Genomic DNA, 27,716 nt, shown 5'->3' with positions numbered 1-27,716 from the left:
CTCGCGTGTCAATAGCGATCACGTGTACGTACCTACACGAACATCTCTCTATGTATACGGATAACAACATAATCTATCGCATTATATCGCTAATGAATAGATACACGTCCGACTCGAAGTACATACTTGACACGTTGTACGACCCGAGTCGAAGTTATCTAAATAACACGGTAACGTAACACACGCATGGTTTCTGCACGGTGTAATAGTCCCACGTGATACCATACACACACACATGTTATGTCTCGGTTCGTCATTAATAAAGTCGCAGAATATATTCGCATTAGGCGCCATTATACGCAAGCATGCACTCGACCGTGAGTAAGAATATGTACTCTTGGGTGAATGTCGTTAACAGAATCGCTGCTTCGAGGTCGATGACGGCGCAAAAAAGTAATCACTGAAGGATCTTTTTCATTGTCGCATAGATATGCTCGTACACTCGCATACGCGCGACAATTTCTAGATAAGTTTCTGACAACTTCCGAACAAGTGTGCGAGAAGCCGTTTGGCTCGGTGCCTATGTACATAGTGATCTAACGAGATTATGTTTGATGAGAACGTATCAATGGAGTTGATGAAGTGTGAAAGGAATGAGGTTAAATTTATGGTTCGTGTGCGATACGTATCTTCGAAATGTTTGGAGAGCTGGACATTTGGGAAATTGTGATTTGGAAATATTTGGATGATTAAGAATTTATAGGGTTGGGATATTTGGGAAAATTAGGGTATTTGAGGAGTTTGGACATTTGGAATATTTGGGGAATTTTGGGTATTTAAGAAATTTAGAGATTTGGAATATTTGGGAAATTTAGGGTATTTGAGGTAATTGGATATTTGAGATATGTGAGAAATTTAGGGTTTTTAAGAAGTTTGGAGATTTGGGATATTTGGGGAATTTAGGGTATTTGCGATATTTGAAGATTTAGGTTATTTGACAAATTTAAGGCCTTTAGAAAACTAAAGAGATTTGGAATATTTGGGAAATTTAAGCTATTTGAGGTAATTGGACATTTGGCATATGTGAGAAATTTAGGGTTTTTAAGAAGTTTGGGATATTTAGGAAACTTAGGGTATTTAAGGTATTTGAAGATTTGGGATATTTGGGGAATTTAGGGTATTTAAGGAGTATGGAGATTTGGGATACTTGAGAAGTTTAGGATATTTCAAAAATTTGGGACGTTTGTGAAATTTGGAGAATTGAAATACTTGTGAAATTTGGGAGAAAGGAATTTAAAAAATTTGGGAGATTTGGGAATCTGAAAAATTTAAGATGTATGTCAATTTGGGAAATTGAGAATTACGCAATTTGAAAATTTAGGATATTTGAGAAGTTTGTAAAATTTAGAAAATTTGGAAATATAGACACATAGAAAATCGGAAATTTGGTAATTTGAAAATATGGAAGTTTGGAAATTTAGAAATTTAGAAATGTGGAAAATTGGAAATGTGGAGAATTGGAAATGTGGAAAATGTGAAATGTAGGAAATTAGAAATGTGGGAAATTGGAAATGTAAAAAATTGGAAATGTTGAAAATGAGAAATGTGGAAAATTAGAAATGTGGGAAATTGGAAATGTGGAAAATCGGAAATGTGGGAAATTAAAAATGTGGGAAATTGGAAATGTGGAAAATCGGAAATATGGAAAATGGGAAATGTGGAAAATCGGAAATATGGAAAATGGGAAATGTGAGAAATTGGAAATGTGGGAAATTGGAAATGTGGGAAATTGGAAATGTGGAAAATCGGAAATATGGAAAATGGGAAATGTGGAAAATCGGAAATATGGAAAATGGGAAATGTGAGAAATTGGAAATGTGGGAAATTGGAAATGTGGAAAATTGGAAATGTAGCAATTTGTACATATAAGAATATAAAAATTTGAAAAATGTCCATTTAAAAAGTCGAAAATTACACTTCACAGAATTTTTTAATTTCAGAACAAAATTTGAAAATTACTTCAAGAATTTACTAATCTAGAAATTTGAATATTTGTTATTTCACAAATTAAAAAATTTGGTACCTTGTAAGTTTGATAATTCGAATACCATTATCTAATCTCTCAAAATGGAGTACAAACGTCTTCCTCCTTAACGTATCCTAACCCAAAGCGTCTGCTACTTTCAAATAAAGAAAGAACTATTTCAACTTTGTAAACGCTGTATTCTAGTTCCTCACGCGAGAAATGTTGAGTTAAAAGGATAGAAATAGAATTTTTACGAGGCGGTTTCCCCGACGCAATGCAATGAGAAAAGCCAACTGGACAATTCAAAAGAAAGGATCTGTCGTGTCAGGCTTTCTCTCCATATTGTCTTCATTGCTTTTTCTTTTAAAGAAACAAGTAATATTGGAACTTAAGAAAACCTCGTACATCTTTTCTACCAGTATCCACTTAACGTTTCCGTAATTTAAATTTCCCTAGCTGTAATACTTCTTTCTGCAATTTACTTTCAAATTACATGTATTGTGTCTTCTCAGAATATTGCAAATTTGCAAAATTATGTATTTTCTTTAAAATGAATTTCACTTGATATTGTTATTTTTATCTTATTGTTATTACTTTCTCATTTGTTATTAGTATTAGTTATGAAAATTAAATTGTGTATTGGTTTTTAAAATGGAGATCATGGGGGGTACTCGTGGCTAGTTAACCTAACCTTCAATTTTATATTGTCAATTTTATTATTGTTACTTTGTTATTTCTTACAGTACTACTTATGAAAGTTGAAAAGTGAAATTATAAATTAGTATAAATAATTATTTTTCAAAATTGTAGAGATCATGGATGAGTACTCGTATTCACTTAATGTTTCCCTAATTTAAATAGCAGTAACTTTCGATAATTTACTTTTAAATTACATATATTGTGTCATCACAGAATAATGCAAATTTGCAAAATTATGTAATTTTCTTTCAAACAAATTGTATTTAGTATTTCCAATTTTATTAATATTGTCAATTTGATTTTTGTTACTCTTTTACTTCTTATTGCACTAATTATTAAGATTATAAAATGAAATTATAAATTACTATAAATAATTATTTTTGAAAATCATAAAGATCATGGATTGGTACTCGTATTAGTATAGAACAGGTTCAAACTGAATCTCCAAAAATAAATGAATACTGCTACTAAGAATTTCAGTGAGCTGTTACCTAAATATATAGTGCGTTCAGTGAATATCAACTCGATCTCGGTAATAAATTATCTTAAGCCTTAACCCTGAACGACGACCTTACATTCATAATTACGTTTATTCTTTCTTCAAATAAACCAAATGCTGCAATGCCGTTAATCAGACGTTACACTTTCTTCCTTTTTCAATAAGATTATAAACATTGTATCAGTGTAGTTGCACATTTTATGATATTTGTTATACCTTTCAAATTTCAACAAAATTCATTTTCTGTTTTTATCTATTTGTTTCTGTTCAGGTTTGATCGTATATTTATTTGTTTTTTGGTTTGGTTCTATATTTATTTATTTGTTTTCTGGTTTCGTATACTTTCCTTGTTTTTTGGTTTTGTCGAATATTTACTTGTTTTCTGCTTTAGTATACTGATTTATTTATATATTTTCTGGTTTATTTATTTATTGTCCATAACATCAATTTTTAACAAGTTTCGTTATGGCGTCAAAATAAATGCAAATAATCATTCAGCACAATGCGAAAACATACAAAAAATTTTATTCGTAAAGTATTGTAAAAACACGAGATGACATTGTAATAATCACATACATTTTCACATACAAATATATGTCATTTTCATATATATTGTCACATAAAGACAAATATTTGTAATTTTCACATATATTTTCACATAGAGACACATATATGTAATTTTTACATATATTTTATATTTCAACTTTGACATATACTTAATATTATAATTTTTACATACATTTAATATTATAATTTTAAGATACATTTTCACATTTAAACAAATATATGTAATTTTCACAGAGGGACACATATATATATAATTTTTACATATGCTTTATATTTTAACTTTGACACGTACTTAATATTATAATTTTCACATACATTTAATATTGTAAATTTTGCATACATTTTATATTATAATTTTTACATATACATCCTATTTACACATATCACCTATTGCAATTTTTGCATTATAATGTAGTAAACTTGAAATGACATGAAAAAACTATTATAAAATTGCAATATATTTTCTCTCCACACACCAATAAAGTAACTTTATATCATCATATCCACTGACAAAAATAACTTTATTTATATTTTACGTAAATTGCATGGTTTCATAATATTGGTACAGAATGTGGTGATTAAAAATGTCAGACATATTTAACACATTTATATGCTACATTAAAAAAAAAAAAAAAACAATATATGATAACAGCAAAATAAAATAATTCAATTACTCTTTAATTAAGGAAATTATTACTGCATCTGATATAACGATTTAAACAGCGTATACCAATAATTCAGAAATTACTATTTTATATCAATTTGCCAATCAGAGTATGAAACTTTTCATAAACCCAAGACCCGTTATAATTTTATCAACTTCAGTGATCTGAAAGAATTAATCATTCAAATGTAAAATGTTATGAAAGAAATACGTATTCAAAAATAATATCAGCATTCTCATAAATTTTCACTTGAAGTGTGACAGTAATTAATACACCAAAATCACCGTACATTCACTCCTGAAAGAATAAATCAATCGCTTGAATTAATAAGCATTTCAGATACATATTTAAAAAATGATATTCGACATATAATTCTCGTAAATTCTCACTAGAATCGAGTGTGCCATACACCAAAATCACCGTACATTTACTTCTGAAAGAATAAATCAAACGCTTGAATTAATAAACCAGTTCAGATACATCTTTAAAAAATGTTATTCAACAATTCTCATAAATTTTCATTGGAATTAAATCCGACTAATTAATGCAGCGTCAAAATCATGTTACATTTCCTAACCACGTTTTATCTTGTAGCATGCGTTCGTAACATTTTATAAATAAAAATGTTACTCGCACTTCGCATTTGTACGACTTCAAGTTCTCTTCGTGAAAAAAAAAGATTAATTAAAGAAAAGATGGACGTATAATCGGGAAATGTGATAAAATGAATACAAAATAAGAATATGAATAGCGAAAAATGCGAGAGTTAACGTTGCGTTGCACTCGTTTCCCGATAATGCTCGACCTATAACTGCCCTTACATCGTCACGTTGATACACGCAATTACCTAATCACAGATCGTAAAATGCAGAACAACGTAACGTAATTGTGTGCGAAGAATTCTTGGCATTGAATCAAGAGAAGTCAGGGAAAACGGGATATCCCACTTTGATCGTCTTAGGTTAATCTCGTCGGTTAGTTACCGCAAACGTCTCTTTCATCCAAACAGTTCTCGATTATTATCCTGACATGTTTATACATCGACATCAATTGCCGACATATTATTATCATGTGTTGCTCTTATCTTTGTTTAAACACACGCTTACATTGGTATTTCCCCGCTAAATGTATTTGAATCAGACATTGATTTAAGAGGACGTTTGTAAGAACTTGTAACAATTTTTTATCATTTTTCATGATCTTAAGATTCATTTGGAATTTTTTTGTTTCGAGTTTTAGATACAGATGTTTACAAGATTTTAAATTGCTTAAATTGACGAATTCACGAATTTACGAATTTACGAATTCACGAATTCACGAATTTACGAATTTACGAATTTACGAATTTACGAATTTACGAATTTACGAATTTACGAATTTACGAATTTACGAATTTACGAATTTACGAATTTACGAATTTACGAATTTACGAATTTACGAATTTACGAATTTACAAATTTACAAATTTACAAATTTACAACTTTAAAAATTTACAACTTCACAAATTTACAACTTCACAAATTTACAACTTCACAAATTTACAACTTCACAAATTTACAAACTTACAAACTTACAAACTTACAAACTTACAAACTTACAAATTAACAAACTTACAAATTTACAAACTTACAAACTTACAAATTTACAAATTTACGACTTTACAAACTTTTAGACTTGTAAATCTTTTAATTTTCAGACCTTTAAATTTGCATGTATTGAAACTTCTAGATCTGCAAAATTCAGGATTTTCACATTTTGAAAACTTTTCAAATTCAAATAATTCTTAAATTTGCAAAATTAAAGATTTCCAAATTGTTAAATTTTTCTGTAAAAGCATTACAAATTTTCTGTTTTCTAAGGGCCACGAATATATAAATTTCAAAAAATTTTAATTTTCACTCTCCTATAACCTTAAATTCGTAATTTCCTAAATTTTCGAATACTCCAATCCCCAAATTCTCAAATTTCCCATATTTCTATGTTCTCAAATCTTCAAATGATTAAATTCCTAGATTTCTACATTCTCAAATTTACAAACTCACAAATTTTCAAATATCTAAATACCCGCATTCATACATTTTCAAAATTTTAAATTCCCAAAATCCCAAAGTTCTAAAATCCTAAATTTTCAAAGAAGTCTCGTAAAATTTTAAAATTACCAAAGTTTTCAGATTGCCAGACCTCTAAATGCTCAAATCCCTGAGACTCTAAGTTACCAATTTCCCTAACCTCCAAATCGTCATATGCTAAAATTACCGAATCCCTAAATTTCCCAATCTTGAAATTTTCAAACGTCAAAATCGCATCTTCCAAAATTATCAAATCTCTAAGTCTTCAAATTCCCAAATTCCCAATCTTCCAAATCCTCAGATTCTTAAATTTACAAACCTCCAACCCTCTAAATGCTCAAATCCCTAAATATAAAAACAAATTATCATATCTCTAAATTCCCCAATCCCCAAAATTGCAAACCTCAAAATCGCCATATTTCTAAATTACCAAACCTCTAAATCTTCAAATTCCCAAATTCTCAATCATCCAAATGCTGAAATTCCTAATTTAACAAATCTCCAATCCTCCAAATAGTCAAATCCCTAAATTCCTAAAGAACCAATTTTCCCAATCTCCAAATCGTCATATGCTGAAATTACCAAATCCCTAAATTTCCAAATCCCCAAAATTGCAAACCTCAAAATCGCCATATTTCAAAATTACCAATCCCTAAATCTTCAAATTCCCAATTTTCCAAATGCCCATATTCCTAAATTCACAAATCCCCAAACCCCCAAATCCCCTAAATTTCCACATAACCAATCTTTCACATCTCGAAACCGTTCCAAACTTACAAAGACCCTAAATTTTTAGATTCCCAATTCTAAAAACCTTGAAATTATACAATTGGTTAGTCCATCACTGCCCTAACTCCAAAAATGCAATCTATATCGAACTAAGGAACTGCAATTAGCGACATGAACAGATGTCATCGTTCGTATACGACGTAACAATTTACCGTTGAGAATTTGCTGCTCGTGAAATATTTTCAATTATCTTGGATAAAGGAAGAAGATTAACGTATCGGTGTTTCATTACAGGGGGTCCACGGCGTAACTTTCCTCAGGATAATGCGAAGTCTGGAGAGGTTATCAGGTAGCGATCAAGACTGCGATCAGGAGATGTATATCGACCTGGACGACGCTTCCGTTGACTCGCTTACCGGGAAACGTAGCCGGCACCATGTCGTTAGCGCGGAGGTAATCGTCCACTTCTATTTTCTCCATAATCACGTCAGTAATTCACCAAGTCCCTCAAATTTGTACGGTTATTATGCTATTTAAGACTATTTACGTAACTACCTAAATTCTTAATGCTATTTAAAACTAGTCATCTGACCACGTAAAATATCTAACACAGTTTAAAAGTATTTGCCTAACTATCTGAACACCTGAAGCTATTTAAAACTATTTAACGATATTTTACTCTTTGCTCTTGAAGGTTTTTAATTGTTACATCTTTGGGTTGGAGGGTTTGATGAAATTTTTTGAAATTATTATTTGTCTTTTGGCGGTAGGTTTATTCCTAAGTCTGAATCACATCCTTAGATTTACCCCTAAGTCTGTACGTCACATCCGTAAGTTTGCCCCTAAGTTTATATGTCACATCCCTAGCTTTATCCCTAAGTTTATACATCACATCCTTAGGTTCACCCGTATGTTTGTACTTCATGTGTTTAGGTTTACCCCAAAGTGTAAATGTCGCATATCTAAGTTTACCCCTAAGTCGGTACATCACATCATTAAGTTTGACTCTAAATTTATATGTCACATCCCTAGGTTTATGTCTAAGTTTATACATTACATCCTTAGGTTTACTCGTATGTTTATACTTCATATGCTTAGATTTACCCCTAAGTGTAAACGTCGCATACCTAAGTTTACCCCTAAGTCGGTACATCACATCCTTAAGTTTGCCTCTAACAATAAGTTAATATATCCCTAGGATTATCTCTAAGTTTGTACGTACATGCTTAAGTTTATTCTTAAGTTTATACGTTATACCCTTAGATTCATCCCTACGTTTACTCCTAAGTCTAAATATGTATACTTGATTACTCCACCTAAATGTATAGGTCACCTAGACACCCTAATTTTAAACATCCCATGGATCTACTTCAGAATTACGTATTTCAACAGTGTGACTCACTTTTGAGTGCAAAGAATTAAAGAAGTCATTTCAAGCTATCAAGTTTAAACGATTTATGAAGTTGAGAATTATTGTCAGAAATTTTGTACACGTATTTGATCATGTTTCAAGATAACAGTCAAATTATCAAACAATTATGTTTGTTATTGTCGGAATTGTAATAGTTTTTCAACAACGTGTCACTTTTAATTGCTGGCATGGTTGAGGTTTCGAAACAACACAATAACAAAATGGCTGCCGTGTGAACTGAACAAAGTACTGTCAAGTTTTTTAATAATATAGCAGTCGCTTAAAGATGATATTAATATAATTAATAATCTTTTTTGGTGATGAAGTGAAAACTGTTGTCGATGTTGGTATACTTCACAAGATAGAGAAATTTGTGGGATTTTATTAAATTTTTATTAGATTAATAACTTACTGTGTAAAATATGAGATTAATTCGTTATTGAAATATCGTGGCAATAACCGAAAAAACAGAATTTGAACACAAAGAGCACTTCAGTTTATTTTTTCACTTTTTAAATTATATATTTTTATTTAAATAAGTAGTCCATTCCGCGACAAATTTATGTTAATATATGCCTAGCATATTTTAAAGTATTGCACGGGTCTGAGATGTAAAAGATTTAATATGTCACATCGTAAAATTGTAAATATACATACTACTAAATATTTTATGAATTCTTACATTCATTTCTAGCTGGCAAGCCTTTTCTTCCAAAACTCATATATAAAAATTCACTGCCTTAATATCTAGTGATAATATCAACCATTTTCGCGGTTATGTTCCTCGATCGGTATATAATTTATTAATTAAAATGTAGTACATAGTTGCATCCTATGATTATAGTAACTAGATGATATAATATTCTTCCCTTATACTTACTTAATATTTCATGTAATACAATTTAATATAATATAATACTAAATATATAACTATTTAATATAACATTTTTTCCTCTATAAAGATAGGTTTTAGGTAAAGCCTTAAAAGAAAGCAACTTCCACTTATTATTGCGCATCGATTCATTAAATAAACGACAATTATATTTTTAATATCATAAACATTATCAGATGATCAGTTAACGAAAAGATAAAAATACTCCAGTAATTAAATAACGCGGATAATGCACGGTTGAAATCAAGCAGAAAATTAGATCGACTTCGGTTTTGTTAAATCTGAGAATCTGATCAAGTACTTAAGTATGCCCAGTATTGTATATAATCGTTCACGTGAGTTGTATTAATATCATAAATATCGCGGCAATCTTAAGCTTATCTCCTACAAGAAACATACTACACTAACGGTTATTAGAGTACGATCCGTTACGCAATTATACAAGTGTATCTTATACGCAATGAAAATGTGCAATTAACGAGGGACGATTAATTAATGCTGTACAGGAAATAAATTTGCTCGCACTTCCGAAATCATTAGATCAAAAATCAATACTAATTTTTCTGGATTTCTTATTAATTTATGATGTTAATGAGATACATCTAAAAATTCAAATTAAACGGTAAAATAAAATTTGTAGAATGTGACTTAATATGAATTTTCAAGACAGTACGAAAATAGCTTAATTAATACTACACGCTACATTGCCTATACTAGACAGGTTAGGTTTACAAATATGTAATTGACGCTATAAAATAAATTTTCCGTTCCTATTATTATCATGGAATACCAGTATGTAGTTAACGGAATAAAATAAATTTTCCATTGCAATTATCACGGAATATCGTATTTTGTTAAATATCTCTGTAAATAAAAATAAATAATTCGTTTGCAATTTACTAATTAAATTCATGAAGATTAATAAATAATTCAATGGTAAAGTTTTATTAAACATAAGCTGAGTTCTTCAAACTTCACTAATAATTCACACAAAGTGTTTTGAAAGCCAGCAGTTATAATTAAGGAAAAACACGGACCAATCAGAGCGCGAGGATTACACGTGCGCAGACGCGAGAGCGACAGCTTCGAGTTTAGCGGCGTGTAGTACTTCGATGCATGGTAATTCGGCGCGTGGTAATTCAACACGTAGTAACTCCATGCGTGGTAACTCGGCGCGTGGTAATTCAACACGTAGTAACTCCATGCGTGGTAACTCGGCGCGTGGTAATTCAACACGTAGTAACTCCATGCGTGGTAACTCGGCGCGTGGTAATTTAATGCGTGGTAATTCCACGCATAGTAATTCAACGAGAGGTAATTCAACGCGTGGTAATTCGACGCGTGGTAATTCGACGCGTGGTAATTCGGCGCGTGGTAATTCGACACGTAGTAATTCGGCGCGTGGTAATTCGACACGTAGTAATTCCACGCGTGGTGATTCGACGCGTGGTAATTCGATGCGTGGTAATTCGATGGGTGGTAATTCGGCGCGTGGTAATTCGACACGTAGTAATTCGGCGCGTGGTAATTCGACACGTAGTAATTCCACGCGTGGTGATTCGACGCGTGGTAATTCGATGCGTGGTAATTCGATGGGTGGTAATTCTACGCGTTGTAATTCTACGCGTGGTAATTCAACACGTAGTAACTCCATGCGTGGTAACTGCGCGCGTGGTAATTTGGTGCGTGGTAACTCCACGCATAGTAATTCAACGCGTAGTAATTCGGCGCGTGGTAATTCGACGCGTGCTGATTTCACGCATAGAAATTTAATGAGTGGTAATTCCATGCGTGGTAATTCGACGCGTGGTAATTCGACGCATAGTAATTCAACGCGTAGTAATTCGGCGCGTGGTAATTCGACACGTAGTAATTCGGCGCGTGGTAATTCGACACGTAGTAATTCCACGCGTGGTGATTCGACGCGTGGTAATTCGATGCGTGGTAATTCGATGGGTGGTAATTCTACGCGTTGTAATTCTACGCGTGGTAATTCAACACGTAGTAACTCCATGCGTGGTAACTGCGCGCGTGGTAATTTGGTGCGTGGTAATTCCACGCATAATAATTCAACGCGTAGTAATTCGGCGCGTGGTAATTCGACGCGTGCTGATTTCACGCATAGAAATTTAATGAGTGGTAATTCCATGCGTGGTAATTCGACGCGTGGTAATTCAACTAGAGGTAATTCAACGCGTGGTAATTCGGCGCATGGTAATTCGACGCGTGCTGATATTTGTCAGAAATTTCAGAAAGTACCAACTTATTATTTTATAAAAATTATCCTATCAATATTTTACTAATTGTTGCACGATACTGTCGCATATACAAATATTTTTTGCAGATTATACATTTCGATAAGAGTATTTAATTTAAAGTACTACTTGAAGAGATTTTATTTTTATTAAAAGAAAATGCGATCGATATAAAAATATGTAGATAATCATCAATAAGAGATATCAAATATTTTAAATAAAATTTTGCATTTTTGCGATTATAAATTTTTCTATGCTTCTTTTAAAAAACAATCAGCAAAATTATCTTAGTTATCTGATAATAAGCTGGTAATTAGCTGGTAATTATAGAACAGAGAAATCCCCGCTGATTTCAATCAATGACCTTGAAATATGTTATCAAGGTTATCATGCTGAATATCATTTCTTTCAATTGTTACCGCCACTCGATCTTAATTTCAAAGATGTGGGAAAATTTTCAATGCGTTAATTTATTTGCAGAAAGATACGCTTGTCCGATTTTGATGACCTTGAAATATATTATCCAGATCAACCTCTCACGTAATGTTGATCAGATATTTAACTCTTTGACCTTGGTTTGATATGCGCAAGAAACATCAATTAAATTTATGTTCCGTACGCAGGTGCTTGATAAGCACGTGTGGATTATCAAAGCACAAGTACTGTACTGTATGGAGTATTTTGCTGCTAGATATCTATCCAGCCATTTGTTTGCTTTTATTTTTAAAAAACTCTCTAGTATAATATAGCTAAGTATATTTCAATTCTTGCTTTCACTGGCGAGGAGTTTCTTCGTTCCTCAAATTACCCGGTAGCCACTTTGGGGCACTTTTGACAATTTTTCTGAGGGTTTTGACCTATTTTAAGAAAACTTGATTCTCTGACAAAAAGTCGTACGTGGCACAATTTAGCTTGTACATTTATATACGAGAGTGAGTGATCGGATTGGTGTTTTATACTGTTTTAATATTGTTATACCTATGGTGTAAATATACTATAGTAAATATACTCATACTGATATTGTTATACCTGTGGTATAGCAAGTACAGGGTGTCTCACAATTAGTGTAGGTCCCTGAAATAGGAGATAGCTGACGTGATTCTGAATAAGATTTCCCTTTTCTAAAAATGGGGTTTGAAGTTTCGTTTTGAATTATTAGGAAAAAACTGAATTATTAGGAAAAAATTGAATTATTAGCAGGATTACGCGCATCCAGGCGCGAAAGCAACAGCTTCGAATCTAGTGGCGCGCGTTTTCCTTGCTCTCTGATTGGTGAATTACCATGCGTCGAATTACCACGCGTCGAATTACCACGCGTCGAAATCCACGCGTCGAATTATCACGCGTCGAATTACCACGCGTCGAATTACCACGCATGGAATTACGACGCGTTAAATTTCTATACGTGAAATCAGCACGCGTCGAATTACCACGCGTTGAATTACCTCTCGTTGAATTACTATGCGTCGAGTTACCACGCGTCGAATTACCACGCATGGAATTACCACGCGTTAAATTTCTATGCGTGAAATCAGCATGCGTCGAATTACCACGGGCCGAATTACCACGCGTTGAATTACCTCTCGTCGAATTACTATGCGTGGAATTACCACGCATTAAATTACCACGCGCCGAGTTACCACGCATGGAGTTACTACGTGTTGAATTACCACGCGCCGAGTTACCACGCATGGAGTTACTACGTGTTGAATTACCACGCGCCGAGTTACCACGCATGGAGTTACTACGTGTTGAATTACCACGCGCCGAGTTACCACGCATGGAGTTACTACGTGTTGAATTACCACGCGCCGAGTTACCACGCATGGAGTTACTACGTGTTGAATTACCACGCGCCGAATTACCATGCATCGAAGTACTACACGCCGCTAAACTCGAAGCTGTCGCTCTCGCGTCTTCGCACGTGTAATCCTCGCGCTCTAATTGGTCCGTGTTTTTCCTTAATTATTCAAAAACGAAGCTTCAAACCCCATTTTTACAAATGAAAATTTTATTCAGAATCACGTCAGCTACCCCCCATTTCAGGGACCTACACTAATTGTGAGACACCCTGTATATTCATATGACCTAATATGAAGATTGCTGTAATTCTAATGTAAACACCAACTAAATATTGTTCAGGTTAGGCATTTATATAATATTAGACGATACAATACGTGGATACATTAGAGTATTCCATATTAAAATATTAAGTATGTTATATTATTAGGATTATTCCTTAAAGAAACTATACTTCAAAAACTAAAACAGAGTGGTGATAAGATATGTATTTTACATTTGTTTTAATTCTAAGGTTTCATACTTTTGGAATACTTCAAAGTTTGTTAGAAGATAACCCTAATAACATGTTTGTTTGAAAACTTCCAAATAATTACAAGTGTAGCATATTTGAAACACAATGTTGAAACTGCATATCATAGGGAAAAGTACATAGGAAAGTAAAAATTTTTCTTATTTAAGACTTTCAATAATAATAACAAACGAAAGGTATCTAGAACTTTGTCTCAATTGTTCATTTTGTTACAATCGCTTTTACAGATAATATGTAACAATGATACTTCAAGTAATCTACCTTTTTTAAAATTATAAAAGTAGATAATAAATCTCTGTTCTTTTACGATCTAATCGAGTGAAGTCGCAATATAGAAGCGGTCACAACTGGTACGTTCACGATGTGTCCGCATGAAACACTGCACTCACTCTTCTTTTGAAGTTAGCTCAACATACAAAAGCATCGGTTTCAGAATATTCTAAATTTCATTAACACTTAGCATACATCTTTCTCTTTCTATCTTTCTCAGTTTCTTTTTTTTTTTAAGAAAATTAACCTCTTGTACTTTGGCAAGAGGTACTTTAGTCTGGTGACACACTCACAGCTTAAATGTTCAAACTTCACTCAAATGTTTAATACTCTTCAACTTAAAATTTAGGTCCACCTATAAGTTAAAAACTTTTTAAGTTATTAAGGTTTGAAAGTTCCAATATTTTGACAAATTACAAAATATCTTACAAAATATTCATTTTTCAATAATCTTACCCTAATACTTTTATGCACAGAATAATGAGATAAATTGACTGGCGTAAAGAAAATACACAATTGTTTAAAAAAAATAAATAAATTTGTGTTGCAAATTTGCAAAAGTTTTTAATCAAAAAATAGTTTATCATAGTGTTTTAGAAAGCTCTCGAGGTAAGCTACAAGAATATGCAAAAATATATAGGGTGTTCCATTTAAAAAAATTGAAGTGACCTTCACGTGACCTTCCAGTGACTCTTCGAGGTCAAAATGATATTGCCAGTAAATAGAACTTTTTAAACCCTACAACTTTTGTATGAAACATTTTTTGATAAAACTTATATTTTTCGAAATATTCAAGGGTTCCGACCTTTTTTATACACCCTGTATATGTTTTGAATGAATTACAATTTTATTAAATCCACACTGTTTCCGATCAAACTTTACGAGGTTATTTATTCGTCGAATATTCCTTAGCAGTGTGATATTTTATAAAACTTGTATTCTATACAAATCTTATTCGCCTTTGTGTTTCTGACAAAATTGACATATACAAAATTAGTCACTATATTAACATATGTCATGTATGGACATATTGTATATCTCGTAAATTCTTTCGTGTTTGTCATTTTTATAGTCACGAAATTATTAAAAAATACCCAAAACAAAACTACGCAGTAGATTCGACAGATAGTATAACAGTAACAAGAAAAAACCCAATGTGCATAAAAATGTAAAACTGACGCAGCCTAATAAAAATTCAAGTAGAAGAATCTACATCCTTAGGACGTCAGAAATAACGTAAAACGTGACTCATCCGTTAAGTGTTAATCATATATTATCATAATTAGATATTCTCATTATCGAAACCTAAAATTCTATCACAAAAAAATTGCATATTTCACGAAATTTCACGAAACAGCACAATTAATCTACAAATTAAATTTACTCCAAAATTTTAATGATTGCTATAATTGAATTTTTCAAGAAAATTTTCAAAAAATTTTTATAGGGTTCAATTCAAAATATGCAAATGAGATTTATTGATTTACTCTAAAATTTTGTCGTAATTTAATTATTGCAATAACTGAATGAAACATGTTCGCGAATTTCTTTTGTAAAGTTTAGTTCAAAATATTAAAATTGAGATTTTCTCAGAAGAATCATTGACTAATAGATAATTCATCTTTACTATTAGCGTTAGGTCTTTTTTGTTATTTCAAATATGCTACACTTTTTTCATTGTTCATAATTTGTCAGTAAATTGAATATTGAAATGATTGCAAAGGTGGGTGAGGAGAGCGATAGTAGCGGTAGCGAGAGGAGTCCAAAACAAGCAAAGAGAAGAAATCGTGGTGGACCGCCGACCACCAGGAGACGAAAAAGTGGCATTTCCGCGCGAGAAAGGAACCTCAGGAGGCTTGAGAGCAACGAGAGAGAAAGAATGAGGATGCATTCCCTAAATGACGCTTTTGAGGTAAGTTCCCAATATTTCGGCCCAGCAAAATTTACTTGAAACCGTTAATGTGGCCAGAAGGGGGTCAGAGAATGGCACTTGTCCCCTCCAAAGAGAAAAAGGTGGCTTTCATCCTTGAAGAAAACTTTTACTCTACAAGAAAAAAGTCCGATTTTCCCCTTTCTAAATGGACTAAGGTTAGATTACAGTTGTCAATAATTAATAGATAATATTTTAGACGTGAAAGCAAACTTTTAATTTGTTTAGGGTAATTTTATCTTGAGACTCTTGTCCCCCTCTGACCACAGTTTTCGAAATTTATATCTTAAATATCTTTTAAAAGAATAATATATGTTTAACATATTTAATATTATTGTAATATTATTTAATATTAAATACGTTTATTAAATATGTTTATGTTTAATGTTAAATATGTATATGTACTATTTAATATTATTTTAACATAGGTATTTTATATATGAGCACTTATTATTTGAACACATTAAACATGTATAACATATATATTTAATATATGTATAACATACGTATAAATTTGATAATTCAATCACAGAATTTTCATAGTAAAAAGTCACTGATAGTATCAAACAAATGCATTGTTTCTGCAGATTATTATATTTACAAAACTTGATTTCTTCAACCATTCATGTCTATCCAAAACATTGTATTATTCTTATAACTCGATATAGTTATAATATTATCTTCTATCTGATCATTCTGATTCGATCTATCTGATTATAAATAAGCCGTACTTGTTCACCTGTTGCTTTCAATCTATAATCTGAATCGTTTAAAGATATCTTACCCGAATGATTTTGGTAGATTGCTCTTCAATGCGATCTTTATTAAATCCTATCTACGATCTGAATACTTATGTGTGATCTGAAGCATGCCAGAATGATGGTAGGTATACAGGTAGACCATTTAAATAGGAACGTTTAATGTCTTAAAAGTGACTTTGCAATTTTTGGGAAAAGTAACGTTGTTGTTACTCTTTAAAATGGTATAATATTATAATGGTATAATTATTTTTACTTTTTTCGTGTAAGTGTAAGTAATAGAAATATTTGAATGCTTGAAATTAAATTGTCCAACCTGTATATCTCCTTAAAACCTTATTTCAAAATATAATATGGAATTAAAGTATTATGATTACTGTAATTACTATTATAAATTATGACAGAATAAAAGAAGCTAACATTCATGTTATACTTTGAATGAAATAACCTATAAAATCTTATAATTATTGCAAATTACTATTATGTATATAGACTAAATTATTATTTACAAGCTACTAAATTATTATCTGAGTAACAAAATCAGAACTTTACTATTCGCTTTTTGAGTCAAATTAGTAATCAAACGAAAAATGCTTCTGATCGCAATCGAGTGTCGTCCGCCATTTTGATATTCTTCTCCAATGACACAGATAAATTCCAAATAATAAGTTTGATTGTATTTCTTTTTTATAATACTGTTCTGCTTTGTTTTGAATTTGTAGAATTCCTAATTTTTATTTTTAACAATGTAAAATTGAAGATAGTTAAGTTCCTTTGTTAAGCGAACAGAAATCAAGTAAAGGAATCTTAATTGAAATGATGCAACAGAAACGTAATAAATGATTTCTTTCGATTATTATTTAAACACGTATACACATTTCAAGCACGATCGATACTCGAAGTAATTGAATTTTCAATCTTATCAGCAACAATGTTATCTTTTTCAGCAACTGCGCGAGGTGATACCACACGTAAAAATGGAAAGGAAACTCAGTAAAATAGAGACGCTTACGTTGGCTAAAAATTATATAATGGCACTTACGAATGTCATATGTGAAATGCGGGGTGAAGAACAGCCATACACGTAAGTTCATTTCATTATTAGTATTTATTTACCTAAGTTATGCTTCGGTGCTAATGTATATGTATGAATTTGCAAGTGTTACAGTTTATTAATATACAAATTCCTTAATTCCTACATTTACAAAGTTTTTGAAGATTTTTATCAAGCTTCTAATCTCGTAAATTCTTATATTCTTAAATTTATAGGTTTCTAAATTTTTTAATACCTGAACTTCTCAATTTCTGTATTTCTACATTTTTAAATTGTAAAATGTATAAATTTTTAATCTTTTATATATTTAAGTTTGTAAATTCCTAAATCCTTGAATAACTAAATTTCTAAAATCCCCAAATCTTCAACTTCCCAAATCCCTAAACCCCAAATTCTGTGTTTCTCAACTTTTGAATCCCCCAAATTTCTAAATTTCCAAATTCTCACATTTCCAAATCTTCAAGCTTCCAAATTCTCAAATTCTCAAAATGTGCAAACACTCATATTCAAATTCTAAAGTTCTTTGCAATTCCCAAATGTCTAAAATCCCCAAATCTTCAAGTTCCCAATTTCCAAATTTTTAAGTTTCCATATCCCCAAATCTCAAAATCCCCGAATTACCAAATTCCTCATTCCTAAAATTTTAGAATCGTGGAACCCCAAAATTTTCAAATTCCTATATTCACAAATTATCAAAATTCCCAAGTGTCCGAATTACAATATTTCTAAAATCCCCACACCTCCAAATTCCAAAGTTTCTGTTTTTCCAAATTTCTAAAAGTCTCTATCTGTTAATAGACCCACGCGAACCAACGAAATTTACTCTTTTGCTCATCATCAAAATTTATTCTGATTCATCTCCTAGTTTAAATCTTGTTAGTACTTCGCACAGTGTACATATTGTTGTATATGTTGTGCTTAAAGTTTTGACTTTGTTGTCAGTAAGATTTTATCTTCAATGAAATACGTTTCTTTATTCGTAAATATTTGACTTGGACTTCAGTCCGTTGCAGATTTCTGTCAATACTCTTTTTTGTGAAATATTACGAGTGGGCGATATTACGTTCTAGACGATATTAGGAACTCTTAACCTACGCCATATTCTACGTCAAACGCATACGTCATGAAAATATGGCAGTGCTAAAAATATTCCGTTTTTATTGTATACAGATTTTCTTTTTTATTAAATGGTATAAATTATTTCTTTTAACAAGCAATTTTTTTCTTCTTAATGGAGTTGTAAACATTTTCCTGAAACAGAGTTAATGTAAATAAAATTATTAGGAAATCTGTTCATGGATTTTTATATATCTTAATATGTTGTAAAAGAATAGGAAAAATGTGTAATTTTCATTGTATAATTGAACTAATAATTGTTTAAAAATTAAGTAATGAATATTGCATAGAAAAAGAATAATAAATAAAATAATAAATATCGTTCCTTACATAATAAAAATTGTATAGAAATAAATTATAAATAGTGTAAAATAAATAAAATAATAAGTATCTCTTCTTAAATAATAAAAATTGTACGGAATACGTACAGTGATGTGCAAAAATTAAAACTGGGTGATATGCAAAACTGTCATGCAACGAATAGAGAAATAATATTAAAATTTGTAATAGAAAAGAATTTGACCTATTGTTTAAATAATAAACATTTACGTTGTACAAAATACATATGCATGAAAGTAGCCATGCTGGAGTACAATGTCCGATTACTATTAAACGGTCAAAGATGCATCTCTTTCACATTTTCACCATTCTTTCAACGCCTCGGTGCGTTCTTGTCCGTTAGATTCCCCTACTAGCATTTTTTGAGATATCCTTCTTTTTTTACCGTTTTAACAAAACTTGCAATCGTAAAAAGATAGTAAAGGTTATGCAAGAAAACTCATTAGTTAACATGTTGAGTATCGCACTGAAGCAGTTAAAAATTTGATTAGGTTAGGTTTTTATTTTTAACAAATCTTACCAAATATTTTCACGGTGTTTTGTAATATTTATTATTCATAGTTCTAAATAGTTAATATGAGTATTTTCAGTGAGTTAAGTAAACAAACTTTTAATGTATAGTACTCGTATGAAAATTTAAAAGTCATCCACATATGAGTGACGTGGTAATTAATTGACATGTTGAGATAACTAATTATGATGTTAATCAATTAACTGTTAATTGACAGAATTAACACTAAACCTACCGACATATAATGAGTACTCAATTTGGAATTACAAATGAAGTTAAAAAATAAATAAATGAACGACGAAACATAAATTAGTACACACATTTATTCTTTACCTTGATGAAAATCAATGCTGACTTCAAGGAATGTACTTTAACACTAGAACTACCGACATTAAATACACGTTTATCGAAGAATGAAAAATAAAATGCAAAGGAAAATAAATAAATACTAAAGCGTCAAGTAACATATAGAACTAGTTTTTACCTCAACAAAATATGACAGACATTTCCATAAAATCACGACAATAAAATTTTGTAATATAAAATGAGAAATCTGAAACCAGTCACCAACCATTTTGACTGGTTGGTAGTTCTAGTGTTAACAAAATGTGTACCTTATAATAAGAACCTTATGGAGCTGTCATTTGACCGGTTTGGTAGTTTTAATGTTAAAGTCTTTATTTTTACCTCACGATCTTAACTAAATTTTGATTTTATGCTCATCGAAAGTTTTAAATACCAAATATGACATTACTTAAATATCTAATACATAGAATATAATATAAATATCTAATAAACCATTCACATAAAATCCTTTGTGCGAAATTTTATTTCATTTGTTTGATATTTAACTGTAAATCAATTAAATGTTTATTGCCGATTACATTGCCTATTGACGATCTTAAAGTCAAATGCGTCGCATAACTGATCGGGATTTATCGCTGTTTGATAGTGGCATAATTCGAAGGATTTCAAATTTGCTTCTAATAAATTCTACATTATGTTTCTATCATAATGTACTTAAAAATATAATCTGTTTTATTTCATTCTTTGAAGGTTTCCTGAACAAGAGCTTCTTTGTTACGATATAATTAAATTTGCATTCAAACTCGTACTTCTTTAATTGTTTAAATACATATTTAAATATTTATAATATTGTTAAGTATGTATGACTTATTGTATCTGATTAATATACATCATTTATATTGTTGCTAAATATATGTCATTTAGAATGTTGTATACTGTTCTTAAATATACATATCATTTATAATGTTGTTAAATATGCGTCATTCATAGTGTTATAAAATCATTTTTCACACAAAGAACTTGTATAAATTGTATAATTAAAGAATAATAACTTTCTACAGTTCAAAACACATTTTCCCAAAATTAAATTTCTCAAAAATAAAGGAGAATAGAGACATTTCAACAAAGAGTATTTTGTGGCACTGTTATTTTTTTACAGATCATAAATCACACATTTTAGTAGATAATCTCGAGGATTGAAGCCATACATACTTAAACTGTATCTATACAATACATGGATATCTAATCTTCTCGGGATTATCAGCTAATATCATCAAAGAAACAGGAAGTTGGTACTGAAATAATTTTCAGTTTGATTACTGTGTGTAAACGGATAAAATGAAACATACTTTTTTATAAAATGCTTGCTCCAATTAAGTTCGATAAAATGATTCGATTAAACTGAATGAAACGATTACTGCAAAGCCTTATGAAATATCTGAGATATACATATGTATACATATATTGTGTTTTATTATATTATACATATATATTAATAATCCAATATGTATATATGAATATATGTACATATGTTCATGCATATACATATGTACACACATATGTGCAAACATATGTATATATGTATATGTATATGTATATGTATATGTATATGTATATGTATATGTATATGTATATGTATATGTATATGTCTACATATACGTATACGTATACATATATACATATACATTATTACACATATGTTTGTACATATGTATGCACATATCTGTATATGTATATTGTATACATATATAATTATTTCATTATAGTTTGCATCTGTCCTACTACAATTTATTGCAATTTTATTATTACAATATTTTTTTATTTGTTAAAATTTATTACACTTTCTACAAACCTCAAGTTTGTTTTTATACAAAACATGTGTTCCAATGCTATGCATTGTTTAAATAGAATTTAGTGAAACAGAAATTGAACAATTCTATGAGAAACAACACATATTTGTCAAATGTTAATATTTGCATTTTTTTTTAATTTTTCAGTAATATGCATTTTACTATTTACTTATAAAAAAACTACACATCCTACAATATTTGTTCTTAAACACTATTCAGTACCATTTATTTATAAAAACCATACATTCTATGTCATTTGTATATAAAGAACTATACGAGCTATAAAATTTGTTCATAAGAAGTATTGTATATGCCCTACTAGTTGCTTATAAAACATGTACAATAATGTTTTCCCTTAATGAAGCTATAAAATAGGTTTTTGAAATTTTTTTAATTTTTTCAATTTTTTAGTTCTTTTAATGTTCTTCTTCTTCTTCTTCTTCTTCATACGTGTTTAATGTCGCTTAAGTTTCTTAATTCTTTTAATATACCTAATTTCCTGAATTATAAAACAGAAGTCTCTTGTTCCAAATATGTATACAATGCATTATACACAAAAAGTAGCTGTTTTTATTCTCAGACTCTCACAGCCATTTTTAAACGAATCGCGAATGTTGAAGAAGCAATTAATGTAATTTTTCAGAATAATGTCACTCTTCGAAGAAGCGATTAAAGCATACATGTTTTTCGCATCACGAACATTTCAAGGCAACTGCACCATCATAGCCGAAACAGTTCACGATCTTGAATTGCAAGTTCGTCAAATAGAACTTCATCAGATATTTAAACGCTTATTCAATTATCTTACGTAATCTGTTATCTATATTTCACATATTCACATCGATTTATCGTATAATTTCTCAATTTTTGTCGCACTACTACAAGTCAGTGAATAGAAGGAGGAAGACATTATGGTAAAACGATTATCTAACGAGGAAAATTCACAACTTGCTTTGTGCTTTTATCTGCTAAAGAAATTAAATATCTATGTTATACGGAAATGCTCGCGACTTTTTGAAAGAATCTATAGGGTTAAATTGTAGGAACTGATAAGTATAAATATAATATAGTATACTGACCGCAAGAGATCTTGTTTTATAAAAATAACTTTGAAGATATTGTGGTGCACATGTATTATACATGTATGTATGTATGTATATATGGAATAGGTGTCATGTAATTAGCAGAATTTTAGGAATTAATTAATTTTAGGAATTTTAGGATTTCATGTAATTAGCAGAATTTGAAAAGTTAGAGTTTTGGAAGGTTAGAAATTTCAAAGTCGGACGTTTGGGAATGATATGGGGATTTATGCATTTGTAGATTTGGGGATTTGGGGATTTAGGGTTTTATGAAATTGGAAACTTGTAAGTGTAGGAATAAGCAAATTTGAAAGAATAGAAATTCAGTGATTTGAGGATTTGGAGATTTGGAAATTTTAAGACTTGGAAATCTTGAGATTAATGCATTTGTAAATTTGTAAATTTGGGAATTTAGAGTTTTGGAAAATTGAAAATTTGGAAGTGCAGTAGTAAGGACATTTGAGAAATTAGGAATTTATTAATTTGGGCATTCAAGGATTCGAAAATTTTGGGACTTGCTGACCCTGATTTGGGAATTTGGAAATTTGTTAATTTGTTAATTTGTTAATTTGTTAATTTGTTAATTTGTTAATTTGTTAATTTGTTAATTTGTTAATTTGTTAATTTGTTAATTTGTTAATTTGTTAATTTGTTAATTTGTTAATTTGTTAATTTGTTAATTTGTTAATTTGGGAATTTGTTAATTTGTTAATTTGTTAATTTGTTAATTTGTTAATTTGTTAATTTGTTAATTTGTTAATTTGTTAATTTGTTAATTTGTTAATTTGTTAATTTGTTAATTTGTTAATTTGTTAATTTGTTAATTTGTTAATTTGTTAATTTGGGAATTTGGGAATTTGGAAATTTGGAAATTTGGGAATTTAGTAATTTAGTAATTTAGTAATTTGGTAATTTGTGAATTTGCGAATGTACGGAGTGAAAAATATAGAAATCAAAACGTTGCCAGTCTTGTGTATTTGAAATTCAAAAATTTAAAAATGTAAAATTTTATAAATTAAAAAATTTGTCAATTTGTAAATTTTAAAATAGAAAAATTAGAGAGTCAAGTATTGATTAATCCATGATAAAAAATGATTTCGATCTTCATTCAAATCTACAACACTACAATCGTGTTAAATATGTCTTAAGTACGAGAAATCATTATTACTTACTAACGTTAACGTTAACCGATATCGAATCGTCATTCGAAAGTAAAAGCAATATTTTATCGTCGACCTTTACTTTATCTACCGTGGCTAGAATTATCTTTCTTTCTCGCCGAAGTAAACTAACCCTGATTAACATTTTGCTCAACTTTTGACTTCGGTAAACTTTCCCTGCCGAAATTTATCAATGTTCGCAGACACTTCCAATGGAAACGTATATACTTCGCTTTATTGTATAATACTTGAAAAAATAAGAATTTTGAACTTGAAAATTTTATAACTTTAAATCATTTTTAATCATTGAAAAAATTGCATAACTAAAGTAATTAAACAGATTGAATAATTGAAATTTCGTATAATGTAACATTTAAAAAACTTGTATATAACATTTAAAGAATTTAATTAATTAAAAATTTTGTATAATAGAAGCATTTAAGAAATTAGAACACTTGAAAAAGTGAAATAATTTGAACATTTATAAAACGAATAATTTTATTCGTTTTAATATTCATTTAAAGAGTTTGATTAGTTGAAAAGTTCGAACAATTTAAATGTTTACAAAGTGGAGAATAAATGGAACATCTAAAAAATGGAAGATATATGTAGGGTTTAAACAATTGACAAATTAATCATTTGAGAACTGCAATGTTGATGGAATATTTTTAAAAATTTGTGAACTTCAAAACGAGGATATTGAAAATTTGTTGACTTGAGAATTTGAAAATTTGCAAGTATAACACTTTAAATTTTTAAAACTTAGAAACTTGGGAACTTTGATATTTTTAAGTTTAGAAACTTAAAAGCATTGGAACTTGAGGACTTTGAAATTTGAATGTATTAAAACTTGAGAACTTTAAAACTTGAAAATTTTGAGACTTAAAAGCTTTGAAACTTGAAAGCATAGAGGCTTGAAAACATTGAAACCTGAGATCTTTGAAATTTGAAAGCATCGAAACTTGGAAGCATTGAAACTTGAAAGCATAGAGATTTGAAGACATTGAAACTTGAGAACTTTGAAGTTTGAAAGCATTGAGACTTGAAAACATTGAAACTTGAGATCTTTGAAATTTGAAAACATCGAAACTTGGAAGCATTAAAACTTGAGAACTTTGAAATTTGAAAGCACCGAAACTTAGAAACTCTGAAACTTGACACCATTAAAATTTGAGAACTTTAAAATTTGAAAACTTAGAAATTTAGACATTTGGAATTTTAGAAATTTAGAAATTCAGAAATTCATAAAATCGGAAATTCGAAAATTGAAAATGTAGAAATGTTGCAATTTGAAAAGTTTGAAATAAAATTCAAAAAATTGTGAATTTTCGGAAACTTGGACGTTTAAAAAGTCAAATATTTGAAAAAAATTAGACATATATTTAGATATATAAAATAATATTCTAAATCTTAGAATCGATCAATTTCTACATTTACAAATTCGAAAATTTGTGTAAATACGAATTTAGAAATCTAGTACCGTATAAATCTTTAAATACAAGAATTAGCTACACCCGAATTTACATATTCAAAGTTATGTGAACTCACGTTATGTCATATCGCACGATTCGAAGACCCTATACCCAGTTTCCACCGCCCACTTTATCCGCTACAATCTGTTTCTTATCGAAGAATCCGTCATTACCGATTGACCAACTCAACAATGAAAAAAAAGGAAGACGAAAATAACCCGTTCACATTAAGATCGAAAGATAACATCGCAGATACCACGCACGATAGTAGTGTCGTGTCAGAGTTAATTGCATCACAGCCGTCGAGGTTGAAATGCAACGGCGGTAAATATTGAACGATATCGAAAGTCGGTCGCCTGACACGTGTACATTTTGTTTCGTGATTCGAAGAAGCATCGATCGAAAGAAATTCAACGATAAACGGTGAAGTCGAAGAGCGATCGAATGTTTGCGATGTCTCTGGTTATATCGCTCTCGGTTGCGTCTGATAAAACGAACGCACGTATCTCGCCTGCACCGCGAAATCTATTCCGAAATCCGTAATAATTAACGAAATATAATTTTGAAGTATTTTTCGTAAACCGCGATAAGTTACGATAACACGATTTATCGCGGGGAGGTGCTGTTTAACTCGCGAAAACAAGTCTCATTAACGGAGTACGTTCGCTAAGGAAAACAAGAGATAGGTTTACTTCATTCTTTCCTTCTTTTTTTATTGCGTGTTTACCTCTTTCTTCTTCTTGCGTAAAGGTCACGGCAATTAATTCCATTATGGTTCGTTATGTTTCGAATATTGTCTTATACCACGTATGGGCTTTTGTGAAATACGCGAGGGGATTACAAAGGATTTTAATAAAATTTACAGAATTTTTAAATTTACAAGTGTAATCTTGTTAGGGTAACAGAAATAATAAATTAAACTTGTATTATTACGAAATTACTTTTAAATATATTTTGACAGAAATAAATAATTACCCTAAAGTTCAATGATATTAAAAGTCAAAATTTCTAATCTTCCATCAAGCCAAGTACCAAAATTGCAAAAATTTGAAACTTTCTGAAATGCTTACATTCTAAAGGGCCAAAGCCTTAGAAGTATTTTAAGCGCCAAATTTAACAAGTTTAAAAGTCTCAAAGCCTCAAGTTTCTGAACTTATATCTAAAAATTATAAAATTTAAATATGCTAAAATTCAGAAATTCAAACGTCCTGAAATTCTAATATTTAAATATCTTGAAATTCTAAAATTTAAGTATCCTAAAATTGCAAAATTCAAATATTCTAAAATTCTAAAATTTAAATATCCTAAAATTGCAAAATTTAAATATCCTAAAATTCAAAAATTTAAATATCCTAAAATTCCAAAATTTGAACATCCTAAAATTCTAAAATTCAAATATCCTAAAACGGCAAAATTCAAAAATTTCAAAGTCCCAAATTATTAAAATTCTATGACCTCAACGTTTTAAATTTCCAATAATCTTAAATTATAAAATTCTGCACTTCCAAATTTATAAATAGTACATTTATAAAGAAACCTCATAAACATCTTCATTTATTCCGCCATCTTTAAACAGACTATCGTTCTGTTTACAAATCCAAAATAATACAAAAATATTACATAAAATGCGTAAAGTTTTGTAAATAAAACGTAATCTGATGAAACGAAAGTAAAAAAACAAATTATATACAGATATAATTATCTACTATTATCAACTGAATACATATTTTGTATGTCTGAGATATGCAATAATTTTCAAGGTTGAAGTTTTACGGTATCATAAC

At 30.1% G+C, this 27,716-nt stretch overlaps 1 protein-coding gene across 4 annotated transcripts in view; it reads left to right on the top strand.

Annotated features, from left to right (window-relative positions):
- Positions 1 to 27,716, top strand: part of LOC100877118 (uncharacterized) — a 61,326-nt gene that overhangs the window by 18,851 nt on the left and 14,759 nt on the right. For 3 of the 4 annotated variants that reach the window (XM_012283770.2, XM_076533820.1, XM_003699481.3), the window contains exons 3-5: positions 7,489 to 7,647; positions 16,078 to 16,266; positions 17,990 to 18,126. In XM_012283770.2, the coding sequence (XP_012139160.1) occupies positions 7,519 to 7,647; positions 16,078 to 16,266; positions 17,990 to 18,126 (455 nt within the window). In that variant the 5' untranslated portion in view covers positions 7,489 to 7,518. Of the gene's footprint in view, positions 1 to 7,488; positions 7,648 to 16,077; positions 16,267 to 17,989; positions 18,127 to 21,118; positions 21,235 to 27,716 lie in introns of those variants that run through there. The other variant, XM_076533821.1, reaches the window with a different exon arrangement.

This window comes from Megachile rotundata, chromosome 7, assembly GCF_050947335.1.
Source record: "Megachile rotundata isolate GNS110a chromosome 7, iyMegRotu1, whole genome shotgun sequence".
Lineage (NCBI taxonomy): Eukaryota > Metazoa > Arthropoda > Insecta > Hymenoptera > Megachilidae > Megachile > Megachile rotundata.
Note: the sequence above shows the minus strand (reverse complement) of the source record. Positions and strands in the feature narration are given on the sequence as shown.